General features: G+C 46.2%; 2 protein-coding genes across 5 annotated transcripts in view; one reads left to right on the top strand and one right to left on the bottom strand.

The window, feature by feature from the left end:
* BABAM2 (BRISC and BRCA1 A complex member 2) overlaps positions 1-12,730 on the bottom strand; it is a 531,071-nt gene that overhangs the window by 483,456 nt on the left and 34,885 nt on the right. Inside the window, exon 1 of one of the 2 annotated variants that reach the window (XM_062209178.1) lies at positions 2,133-2,234. The exons of the other annotated variant lie outside the window; for it this stretch is intronic. The gene's annotated coding sequence lies outside the window, so the exon portion shown is untranslated. Of the gene's footprint in view, positions 1-2,132; positions 2,235-12,730 lie in introns of those variants that run through there. 2 annotated transcript variants of the gene reach the window in all.
* The window catches only part of RBKS (ribokinase), a 108,685-nt gene continuing 98,558 nt past the window's right edge, over positions 2,604-12,730 (top strand). For all 3 annotated transcript variants that reach the window (XM_062209181.1, XM_062209183.1, XM_062209182.1), the window contains exon 1: positions 2,604-2,715. In XM_062209181.1, coding sequence (XP_062065165.1) covers positions 2,627-2,715 — 89 coding nt within the window. In that variant the 5' untranslated portion in view covers positions 2,604-2,626. The remainder of the gene's footprint in view (positions 2,716-12,730) is intronic.

Below are 12,730 nucleotides of genomic sequence, written 5' to 3'. Positions count from 1 at the left end.
ATGAACATTTTCTTCCTCAATCTGAAAGGATAATCCCACATCAAAAGCAAATTAATTTCCAGCAAGTTACAATTATAAGTAACTGATGTTCTGGTTCTAACTTGCATATATTAAACCACACGAGAACTTACAAGTTCCTGCGAAAAACAAATGTCAAAAACTAGACTCTGTTTGAATTCATGTTTTCAGATAATAACAAAAGACTGCAGTCATCGCTCAAAAAGGAGTAAAACTGCGACCCTATACAGTGACCCCAGAAAAACCTTTGAGGCAGAAAAACCTTTATACTTCACACCTTAGTTCCAAAATCAGCCCTGCTGCCAATAGAAAACAAGCGCATCTTCTGATCCCTTAACATATAATTTCTACAGTGTCATCTCAAAGAGTAAACATCTAATGCGCTCTGCCATCCATCATCAAAGTCACATACATATCTGTGACACTATCACTGACAAAGAGCTTCCATACACATCCCTGCAGTTGATACTCACAACGTGGGTTTAAGGCAAGTGTTTTAATTCTCATTTTGCTGATCATAAGGGTAACTGCTATAATCTGTCTTGGAACAGTATACTAATCCATGCTGTCATTTTGAAGCCCTTTTTTTTTTTTACTATTCTGCCACATTTCCACCTTTATGTCTATGTACTGATGTCACAGTTCTTGAAGTGATGCTTATCTAAACCACATGCAAAACACAGAAATAATTCATCTTGGAAAAAAAAAAACAAAAAACAAAAGATTTCATCTACATGACAAAATCAGCCTTCTGGTTTTTTTACCCCATCACCTATTTTCTGACCTCTCATTTCTACAAAAAGGGAAACAGGCCCAACACATTCTAAACATCTACTCAGTATCAGCACTTTATTTATTACTCAGCTCTCTGTCATTTCATTTACTTCTTCTCTCCACCACCAACAACCCCTTTCCCTAGCTAATATTAACATTACAAATATACATATGATATATAGTAAAATGTAAACAAAAAAGTATGAATCCAAACAAATGAGGGCTTTACAACTAGACACAACCTAGACTACTATTGGCCTACTGCTGTGATGCACCCGCTTAAACGCTGAAGAGAACAGACTCGCCCCAGAAACCAACCCATGCTCCAGGGACAACAACCCATTCGATCCAGCAACTGCCGTAACTTTGGGGCCACACTTGGGAGAATGAATTTGTCTTTATTTCCAGAACGGCCATCGTATTATTTTTTGGCAGTACAAGACTCCATGCAGCATTAAAATGTTTCCACTACGAGGAAAGAGGACTTCATTCAGAAAGATTTTGTTAAAATCGGAGGTCACCGAAAAGCCAAAATATGATGGCCTTTTGTTGCGCTGAGCCGGGGACATGCGGATGAGGGGAGGGTCACCCTTAATTTTTTTAAATGGCAGCACTACACTAGATGCCAGACTGGGGAAAATATTCGGGGCCAGGCTCCCTGGAATGCTAGTTCTCCGGTTTGTATTTCCTGACTGTGAGGGGTTGCTGAAGGAAAACGAAAAAATGCAATTTTTTTACAAGTGTCTGCCGCCCCAAAGATCACATAAGGTCACCTGATGGGCGGCTAGGGGAATACAAAGACGTCTAAAGCGCAGTCCAGGTTCTCGCAATTAAGAAAGGGATGACAAACACGGAAACATGTGCCCCGCTGACGTCATGGAACGGAAAGGGGTGGCGTCCTGCTGCGTCACGTCCACGTCATACGGCGCACGCGGGAAGTTACACGGGGGAAGCGATTTTTCCAGGGGGCAACACGCAGGGACCTCTTGCCACCTCAGACCCACAGAACGCCCACCCCTTTCCAGGGGGCATCTAGAAGGGGACACGTCTGTCTCCCAAAGCGTGCGATGCCCTCAGCGAGCTGGGAGGAGGAATTAACCCCGCGGGCTCAGTCAGGGGCCGGGGGGCTGGCTAGGTCTGAAGGAAGAGAAGGCAGGCTCTGGCCTCGGGGGCTCGTCCGTGAGGGGGCCGGCACGACAGGGGCGAGCGGGCGTCTTTGGAAGCGGGCCTTCTCAACAGGAAAAGGGGGCGAGCCCGCTAGCCACAGTCAAACCACGACTCTCGGCGCCACCTGTGCGACTCGGGATCCAACCTCCCCGCACCAGCCCCAGTCCAGGTACCTGGAACTTAGTCCGATGGGGAACCGGCGACTACGCGGGGTACAGGTTACCCGAGCGCGCCCCCGACCGACGCACCAACCTGCGCGCGCACCGCGGGCCGGATGCGTGCGCGCCCCCACGACGTCCCGCCCCGCCCCCTCTGCGGCCCAGAAGCCGGGAGGCGTGCGCGTGCCCGCGCGGCGCGTGTCCGGGCGCTCGGGAAGGCGTCCCGGGAGCGCCTGAAAGTTCCGCCCCAAAGGCCTGCTCCTCGAGTGGCGAGCGGCTCAGTGTATCGCGGCGATCTGGAGGGCGCCGTCACGGGGAGCAGAGGCGGAAGGCGCTTCCCGGGAAGACGGGGGGCAACTAGCGGACGGGGAGATGTCGGGCATTCGGGTGGGCGACCCGCGTAGGCGGCGGCGAGGCCCGCGCGCGGGGCAAGCGGGGCAGGAGCGGCGTCTCGGGTTACGGGGTCGGGCAAAGGGTAAAGGTCAGCGTCCCGCCTGCACCTTTTAGCAATGGCGGCGTCTGGGGAGCCCGGGAGTCGGTGCCCCGAGGAGGCGGCCGCGGTGGTGGTGGTGGGCTCCTGCATGACCGACCTGGTCAGGTTAGTGCGGGGCCGGCGCCCCGGGTCTGCGGCTCGGGGGAGGGGGCGGTAGTGCTCTGAGCACCGCCGACCCGGGGGGAGACTGTGGTAGCTTGGGTGATGAGCTGGCCTGCCGCCTGCCTTTTGGACAGTCTGAGTTTGTAAGGGTAAATGGGAGGGAAGGGGACGCGGAGGCGAGTGTAGAGACACAGCTGATGTTTCTGGCTGGAAGCACCGCCCAAGACCTGCTCCTGTGACCTCGGCCAGGCTGCCGGGCCTCTCCCCGCACCGTCCCCGGCTCATTCGGAGGACATGCCCTGCCTCGCAGGGTTGTGGGGCTGAAGGGGGTGATTGTCAACCGTAGCTTGACCCGATGTGGGTGTTAGTGGTCCGAGCCTGTGTAAAATAGTAAGTGGAGCAAGGGTCGGAAAGATGACCGCTCACCTCTGTCCCCATATTGATTCTTGGCATTCCTACCTTGTGGTATATGGACGCCCTGTTTTTCGGTATTACGGCAACGGTGGCTTACCTTATAGCAAGCCCTGTGAGTCCAGATAAAAACCCATCAACACGATGTTTATAACCTTCGGAAAGCTCCGATCAAAGAGAGATAGAACATAATGCTAAATGAAAATAGTTGAGTTAGGTCAGATAGGCGGCAAGATGGTAGGGGGAAAAGACATAGTCCAAGAAAATCCTACCATTCCAGTAGTTGTCACTTTGATACGTTGGTGAATAGCTTTTCATCTCTACTGCCGTTTTAATTGTAAATAAGTGGAGGCCAGTGGTGTGTCACAGCCCATGAAGCCAGCATCCCACATGAGCGCCCAATTTCCTGCTGTTGCACATAGTAAGACAGGGGACGATGGCCAAACCACATGGCCCTGCCACCTGGAGTCCCTGGCATCTGGCTTCAGCGTGGCCCAGTGCTGTGGGCTGTTGTGGCCGTTTGGGGAGTGCACCATCAGATGGAAAAATACTCTTTCACTCAGCTTTTCAAATAAACTTTTAAAAATGATAGTAATAAACGATGAGGTATACCACAGTAAGATCTCTCTGGAAACTGCTTTGCCAGAGGATAGAAGAGAACTTAGGAATACATGGGGGAGGGGGCAGTCAGGGACCCAAAATAAATCCCCAAAGCCCTGCAACACCCACCAGTTTCTGCCCAGAAAACAGTTGTAGGAACTTCATATAAGCAGGCTCAGGTTCCCTTGCTTCAAAACGTTCATAAGCTGTGTTACCAACTTTCCTAAACAAGATTAGAAAGGAAAAGAGACTGCTGGGATCAGCATAGGGGTTGACAGCAGTCTGAGAGTGAACTGGATAATGTGCCGATGAGCAACAGAACAGTCTCAAGTACCAGCCCCCTTTACTTTCCTACAAATATTTGAGCTGCTACCGGGTGAGACACAGCGCCAAGGCAGGAACACTTCTTTAGCGACAGCATGAAGTTCAGTCTGACTGTGGACATTTGGGGAAGAGGCCTGTACGACTGTTTTTAGAGCCAGAATCAGCAAACCTTTCTCCAAAGGGCTACTTATTTTAGGGTTTTTAGGCTGTCCATGGTCTAGTCGCATTTGTTAATTTTTCAAAATGTAAATCATTGTTACCTCCCAAGTCTTATGAAAATCACCTGTAGGCTATGGTGGCAGCCACCAATCTTAGAGCCCAGTACAGTAATTCATGGTAGTGGTGACAGAAAAGGTACTGTGGGACTCACTGAGTTTTAGAAAAGAAGCGGGCGTGTGTTTCATAGTTCCATCAAAATAAAGTTTGTTACAGAAGGAATAAACCTTCAGATGTGTAAAATAACCAACTCCCTGGGAATTTGTACCATTTTTTGGTACTAAATTTGTGCCGTCCTTTTATAAATGAAGGGGCAGAGCATAAAACAGCTTACCAATTTTCCCCTGCACCCCACCTGAATTAAAGTGTCAGGATTAAAACTGAGAGCCACTTTCTTGTTGGCAGGCAGAGCCTTCTGTAAGGCTTACCCAGCAGATCCTCGAGAACTAGAGAGTGCTCTCCAAAGGGCCTGCTTGTCCAGTGGTAGGGGAGGAGGGCGGGGTGGTGTAACAGGCCCGAATAGCATCCGTTCGGGTTTTTAAATCATTTCAGAGCTAGAGAAATTTCGAGGTTATTTATCTCAGCCCTTTGTTGAGTTTACAGGTAAGCAGGCTGAGGCTCAGAGACGTAAGAACTCTTACGTTTGGATAACCTTTCTAATTTCTCTTCTAGAATTGCCATTTTCGTTCCTTCAGAAATTATCCAAGTTTCTACTCTTCACATGAATCCCCGATGATTATTTGTTTTCCGGTAGACTGCTAATCCCCACAGCTTTTCTACAAACTTTTTGTGCTCTCCTGTTACCTTCAGCTCTGAAGATCTTTACAGAATATCTAAGGATAGCATTTATATTTAAAACCTTGCATCTGTGACAACCTTGGGTCCAACTTTTTGCTAGTTGTGCTATATTATCATAATTGTATTAGCTTGCTTTTGCTGCTTTACAAATTACTGCAAATCTGTTGACTTCAGCAACACAAATTTGTTTAGTCCCAGAGGTCAGAAGACTGACAAGTCAGGTTGTCAGGTGTCAGATGGTCCAGGCTCCTTTCTGGAGTCCCCAGGAGAGAATCTGTTTTCTTTCTTTCCTGTTGCAGCTTCTGCACTGTAGATTGCCCATATTCCTTGTACTTCCATGGGCCTTTCCTTCCTCCATCTTCAAAGCCATCAGTGGTCCTTCAGGTCTCTCTGACTCTTCTGCCTCGTTCCTCCTTGAGAATTCTTTAAGATGATGTTGGACCCAAACAGATAATCTCTTTATTTTGTGATAGCCTATTAACAACCTTAATTCTCCCATGCCATGTTACAACATTCACAGCCCCAGGGACTAGGATACAGATACACTTTCATGTGGGGATGCATTATTCCGCCAACCATAGCGATTAATCTTGAAGTCAGAAAAAAATCTGGGAGCACAATTCAGCCTGGCAGGGGAGATAGCCACCTCTCACACTAGAGCGCCTGTGTTTGATTCCGGCCTCTGTTCAAGCTCCAGTTTCCTGCTAGTGTGGACCCTAGGAGGCAGTGGTCATAGCTCAAGTAAGTGGATTCCTGTCATTCATGTGGGAGACTTGGGTTGCATTGCTGACTCCTGGCTTTGGCCTCTGTAGAAGAAGTTAACCAAGAGTTTCTCTCTCTCTCTCTCTCTCTCTCTCTCTCTGTTTCCAAGTTTCAGCCTCTCAAATTAAGGGGGAAAAAAAAAAAAAAAAAAAACCTGTGCTACTTAGTGCTCAGAGAACCGTTGAAGCCCATAAGTCCATCCTCACGTTTTATAGGTGAGGTAACTAAGCTCCAATGACTCACCCAGTCAGCACAGCCAGTCAGTGGCAAGATGAAGCCTGGAAGCCAGATCTCCCAAACCTTATCGTTCCATTCTATCATTCTACCGCTAATTGGCTCGTATTTATTGCCCTTTTTTTATCTGAAGTTCCTATGAGAACTTGGAGTCTATGTGTTCCTTGTTTACCTTATAAACTGATAAGAAATAACTAAGGCTTTGTATTATCAGGTCTAAAGATACCATCCTAATTACTCTTTTTTATATTCCTAGGTTTAACTGTAACCAACCTAGACCCCATGCCTATACTGTAGAATCACTTTAGAAGTGAAACCACTTCAGTAACTAAGCCCTTCTGGATGGCATCCAAGTGCAGCTTAGTTTATATATTACATTACTGTAGGCCACACTGCTGATTCAATCAATGAGTGACTTATTTCTAATTTTGGTACTCTATGAATAGTAAGCCCTATGTAGTAATAATTTTTAAAAATCATTAGCTCATCTGACATGGCAAACACTGGACATTATTTAATGCCCGTCTATATTTTGTCATTATCCTCTTCCTTCTTGAACATTGATCTCTAAAGCCCTGCATTGCAAAGATAAGAGAAAGTGAGCCTGTTTGTATAAAAAAAAAGAGTTCCGGGGTTAGCGCCGTGGCACAGTAGGTTAATCCTCCGCCTGTGGCGCCAGCATCCCATATGGGTTCCGGTTCTAGTCCTGGCTACTCGTCTTCCAACCCAGCTTTCTGGTATGGACCGGGAAAGCAGTAGAAGATGGCCCAAGTGCTTGGGCCCTGCACCCACATGGGAGACCCAGAAGAAGCTCCTGGCTGCGGATCAGCGCAGCTCCGGCCATTGCAGCTATTTGGGTAATGGACCAACAGAAGGAAGACCTTTCTCTCTCTCTCTCTCTCTCTATCTCTATCTCATTGTCTGTAAGTCTACCTGTCAAATAAATAAATAAAATCTAAAAAAAAAAAAAAAAGAGTTCCTCTGAAGGTTTCCATGAAAACTTAGCACCATATGAACATTTTAGCTATTGGTTCATAGACTTTCGTTAAGCACACTTTTATCAGTAATCATTTCTTCTTCTGACATTTATCACCCCTTTTTAAAATTATTCATCCAGCTAATTTATTGAGTTTCATGCTAAGTGCTGGGCATGTTATAGGTGCAAAAGAAACAGCAAGAACAAACATCCCCATTTCACGGAGCTCACATTCTTGATTACTGTCGATCACATTAACCCAGGTAGGAAATGGTGGTAGCTTGAAAGCAGTGCAAGTGGGGAGAACCAACATGTTTTGAGTCTATCTTGAAGGTAGAGCTGACAAGATTTCCTGGGAAGTTAGAGATAAGGTTATGCCAAAGCCTGTGTCCGCTAAACTGGAAGGAGAGGTTGACCTTAGCTGAGATGCAGAGGAAGTTGGGTGGGCAGAGGGCTGTCTCAGGAGCTCAGGGTGGATGTGTGAGGGCTGAGGTACCAGTTAGATGTGCAATTCAAGAAGTCATGAAAGCAGTTAGATAAATAGGTTGGGAGTTCAGAGGCGAGGTGCAGCCTGGAGAGAGTAAATCTGAGCGTCATCAGTGTATTCATGGTATTTAAAGCCATGGGGCAGGATGAGCTCACTGAGGGTCTGAGCTTCAGGGGCACTAACATTTACAGGCTACATTTTTCACCTAATTTATTTCCTGTTTCCCTCTTAGTCTCTTTACCCTCTACAACTTGCTGTGAGACAAGCTTAATACAAACACCTATTTATATTTCCATGGCAATAGACTGATGTCAGCTAAAGCCCTGTTAACCTTTCACGTGCTGCCAACTTAAAGTGATAGCTGGAGAGCTAAGGCTCCTATTCACCCAAGCATCTAAATTTAATCATTGGCAAGTCAGGAAATAATTGCTTACTTCTCAAAAGATTTTAATTCGATAATACAAATAAATGATTTTGGAAGCCTTTAGACCCAAAGAGGATGAAGCATTGAATCTAGATTGCTTTTTTTTTTAAGATTTATTTATTTCAAAGTCAGTTGCAGAGAGAGGGAGAGACAGATCTTCCATCTGCTGGTTTACTCCCCAAATGGCTGTAAAAGCCAGGACTGGGCCAGGCTGCAGCCAGGAGCCAGGAGCTTCTTCCTGGTCTCCCACATGGGTAGCAGAGTCTCAAGTACTTGGGCCATTCCACTACTTTCCCAGGCCATTAGTAGGGAGCTGAATCAGAAGTGGAGCAGCCAGAAATGCTCCTGAGGGTTATCGCATGGGATGCCACTATAGCAAGTGGCAGCCTTTCCCACTATTCCACAATGCCCACCTCATCTTTTTTAAATGTATATGATACCTAATAGAAGTTACATATATCTAACTTATTATAGTATGCTCTAACCTGCATCCCACCAGAAGCCTTTTGACTTGTCATATTTGGAACAAAAGGGTGGGCGTTTGGCACAGTGGTTAGGAAGCCATTTGGGATGCTCTCATCCCCGTTGGAGTGCCTGCATTCAAGTCCCAGCTCCACCTCCAGATTCTTTTTTGTGCTAACCCGTACCCTGGGAGGCAGCAGAGCAAGGCTCAAGTGCTTGGCGTACTGCTGCTCACGTGGGAAACCCACATGGTGTTCCAGGCTACTAGCTTTGACCTGCCCAGCTCCAACTGATACAGGCATTTGGGGAGTGAATCAGTAAATGGAATGCTGTCTTTCTGTACCTTTTGAATGAATTCCAATAAACAAAAATTGGGACAGAAAAAGTATATTTACAGTCACTTTTTCAGGAAAATAGAAGCCAAAGGAATATTTGTCCAAAAAGTATCATGCTTTCCCAATATTACAGGAGTACAGTAGCATCCTTCATTATTTCTGCTCCTTAAATTGGTCTTCACAGTTTGAGTTCTCAATCAATAGCAAATTAATATTTTGCTAAACCTGTTTCTATCAACTGTATTCCCTATTAGCAGGAGAAATCATTCCTGGGAAATTTGCAAATTTTGATTCCTTTAATGAAAATAGTCAAGACTTTTTTTTTTTTAATTTATTTGACAGATAGACAATGAGAGAAACAGATCTTCCTTCCGTTGGTTCACCCCCAAAATGGCCGCCACGGCCGGCGCTGCACCAATCCAAAGCCAGGAGCCAGGTGCTTCCTCCTGGTCTCCCACACAGGTGCAGGGCCCAAGGACCTGGGCCATCCTCCACTGCCTTCCCAGGCCACAGCAGAGAGCTAGACTGGAAGAGGAGCAACCGGGACCAGAACCTGGCCCCCATATAGGATGCTGGCACCGCAGGCGGAAGATTAACCAAGTGAACCACGGTGCCAGCCCCAATAGTCAGACTTTTTAAAAGTAAATTACATATGTCAGAGTACCTATTGCATGCTATTACTCAGCAGTTTAGCAATCCATTCCTTTGCCAGGTTTTCATGACCTGGGCTCTTCATGTCTATATTTTAGGGAGAGCAAAGTTAGATGGACTTTGGGGTACATTTTGCCCCATTTTGATGACTTATAGAAATATTGAAATGTCGTAAGCTGTGGGATGCTGCAGTGGGCAAAACCTGGTCCCTATCTTGAGAAGCTCAGAATCCAAGGAAGAAGGCTGACATGGGGAGAACTTCCCCAGCCAAGTCTTGAAAAGGAAGCAGGTACTAACCCAGCAAAAGGGAGGCCCCACATTCCACCACTGGGACAGCCATCAGGAGCAAAGTCCTGGGTGTGGATCTGTGCAATGTGTGCTGAGGCGGCAGCTGTAGGGTCTGTAGAGCATTCGAGGCGCGGTGGCCATGAAAGGGTGCAGCCGGCATTCTAAAGTGTCTGCCCAGGTTTATTCTGGAGGCCCTGGGAGCCAGCCACTCACGGGCTCCAGGTTCTGAAGTGACAATCAGATTTGTATTTCATGTAGCTCACTCATTGCCAAAGGCACATTTAGAGGAAGGCAATGTGTTGTGAAGGCTTTCAGAGGCCTTGAAGACAGGGAGGCCCATCAGAAAGGCAAAGCGAGAGTCTTCATGGGAGCTGATGGGGCCTGAAGTAGGACAGCTGGGAAGGGATAAAGCAAAGGGAAACAGTCTTAAAGGAATACGCAGCAGATAGAGTTGGAAACATCTGTTAAGGAAAATGGACTTGCATCAGACTTTCACTGCCTGGTCTTATTAACAAACAAGGTTGCACGGTTCACCTTCCCACATTGACAGGACCTGGAAAGTGGAGTCCTTGGAAAGAATCCCATCTCATGGAACTAAAGAATCTTATGCTTAGTGCTTTTTAGTGCAGAAAATGTTACATTCCATAAAAATCTGAATAAACAAATGATGTCATGTAATTAAGAGATCAAATCCCTTCTAGAAAAAAAAAATTCCTAAATTTGGTTTTGGAATTTAAGAAAAGCTGTTAATATGCCTTTGTAATTACAATGGGAAGACTAATGATGCTTTAGCTCAAAAAAGCCACAAACTGTTTACTGGAGACAAATTACAATTAAAATGTATAAAGCAGAATATTCACAATCAGAAGCTTGCATATACCAGCACTCTTTAAAAAATAAAATCTCTGGGGGCGGGTGCTGTGGCAGAGCGGGTAAAGCCGCCACCTGCAGTGCCGGCATCTCATATGGGCGCCAGTTCATATCCCAGCTGCTCCTCTTCCAATCCAGCTCTCTGCTGTGGCCTGGGAAAGCAGTGAAAGATGGCCCAAGTCCTTGGGCCCCTGCACCCTAATGGGAGACCTGAAGGAGGCTCCTGGCTCCTGGGTCCAGACTTCGGATCCATGCAGTTCCTGCCATTGTGGCCAATTGAGGAGTGAACCAGCAGATGGAGGACCTTTCTTTCTCTCTCTCTCTCTCTCTCTCTCTCTCTCTCTCTGCTTCTTTGTGTAACTCTTTCAAATAAATAAATAAACCTTAAAAGAAAAAAAAAAACTGCAGGCTGGCATTGTGGCATAGTAGATAAAGCCACTGCCTATAATTCCAGCATGGGCACCAGTTTCAGTTCTGGCTGTTCCACTTACAATCCAGCTCCTTGCTAATGACCTGGGAAAGCAGCAGAAGATGGCCAGAGTGCTTGGGTCCCTGCACCCACATGGGAAACCCAGATGAAGCTCCTGGCTCCAGCCCTACCCACTTTGGCCACTTGGGGAATGGAACCAGCAGATCTAAGATTTCTGTCTTTCCCTCTCTGTAACTCTGACTTTCAAACAAATAAATAAATAAATCTTTAAAAAAATACACAGAACTCAACCATTGTGTAACAAAGATACATAGAATGCAGTAAAGTTGGGGAACTTAGTACTGTGAAACCAGAGAGTTTTAGAGTAGGAAAGAACCTTACATTCACTTTTGTATTGCACCCTGGCCATTTTAAGTATAGGAAGCACAAGTGGGAAGAATTAGGTGATCTCCTCCCAGAGTATATGAGGGTACTTCAGGATGTCTGTGGAAATGTAATTTGGGTGCAAAAACAATTTTGAAGGGGTCGGCATTGTAGTGTAGCAGGTAAAGCCACCACCTACTATGCTGGCATCCCATATGGATGCTGGTTCATATCCACTTCCATCCAGCTCCCTGCTAATGGCCTGGGAAAAGCAGCAGAAGGTGCCTGTTACCCTCATGGGAGACCTGGAAGAAGTTCCTGGCTCCTGACTTCTGCCTGACCCAACACGAGCCATTGCAACACCTGGGGAGTGAACCAGCGGATGAATGATCTCTCTCTCTCTCTCTCTGCCTCCCTTCTCTGTAACTCTTACCAAAAAAAAAAAAAAACCTTTAAGAAAATTTTTTTGAAACACATGCATAGGAGGGGTCTTCAAAAAAGTTTATGAAAAGATGCTTAGACTATGCCTGAATTTCAAAGACTGCAGTAAAACTCACACCTTCTTCAGTAGTGCCAACTGCAGCAGCAGCATTTTTGTGGCTTCCTAATCCTCTCACTTGGAGATACCAAAGTTAATTGATTCATTACTGTAAGTTTACACCTTTAAGTTGTTCCTATTTGCCATGATCAATGTCTTTGAACACTTACCTTTTGGACACATACTTTCCTTAGGGAAACTCATTGAGCTGGAGTTTCCAGGTTAAGGAAATAACTTTTTAAACCTTTTGAAATATATTGCAATTTGCCTTTATAAAAATTGTTCTGAAAAACTATCTGCAGTGTATGAAAAGGCCTATATTGGGCCAGTGCTGTGGCATAGGTTAAGCCTCCACCTACAGTGTCATCATCCCATATGGGCACCAGTTCGAGTCCAGGCCCGACTGTTCCACTTCCGATCCAGCTCCCTGCTATTGCACCTGAGATAGCAGTGGAAGATGGCCCAAGTGCTTGGGGCCCTGCACCCAAGTGGGAGACCCAGAAGAAGCTCCTGGCTTCCGCCTGGCCCAGCCCCAGCCATTGCAGCCATTTGGGGAGTGAACCAGCAAATAGAAGACCTCCCTCTGTCTCTCCCTCTCTTTCTCTGTAACTCTGCCTTTCAAATAAATAAAATAAATCTTAGAAAAAAGGCGGGGAGGAGCCTATATCCTAGACCCTAACCAACACATTGCTAGTGGAGAGGTGGTAAATGTTACTTCCTATTTAATTACAAGTAGGTTGAATATTTTTCAGGTATTGGTTGGTTATTTGTATTTTGTGAATGCCTATTCACGAGTCTTTTGTACATTTTTAGTTGGACACCCTTCAATATTTTAAATGAGATATTTGG

This window comes from Lepus europaeus, chromosome 13 (genome assembly GCF_033115175.1).
Source record: "Lepus europaeus isolate LE1 chromosome 13, mLepTim1.pri, whole genome shotgun sequence".
NCBI classification, from domain to species: domain Eukaryota; kingdom Metazoa; phylum Chordata; class Mammalia; order Lagomorpha; family Leporidae; genus Lepus; species Lepus europaeus.
The sequence above is the reverse complement of the archived record's forward strand: the minus strand, read 5'-3'. Positions and strand labels throughout refer to the sequence as shown.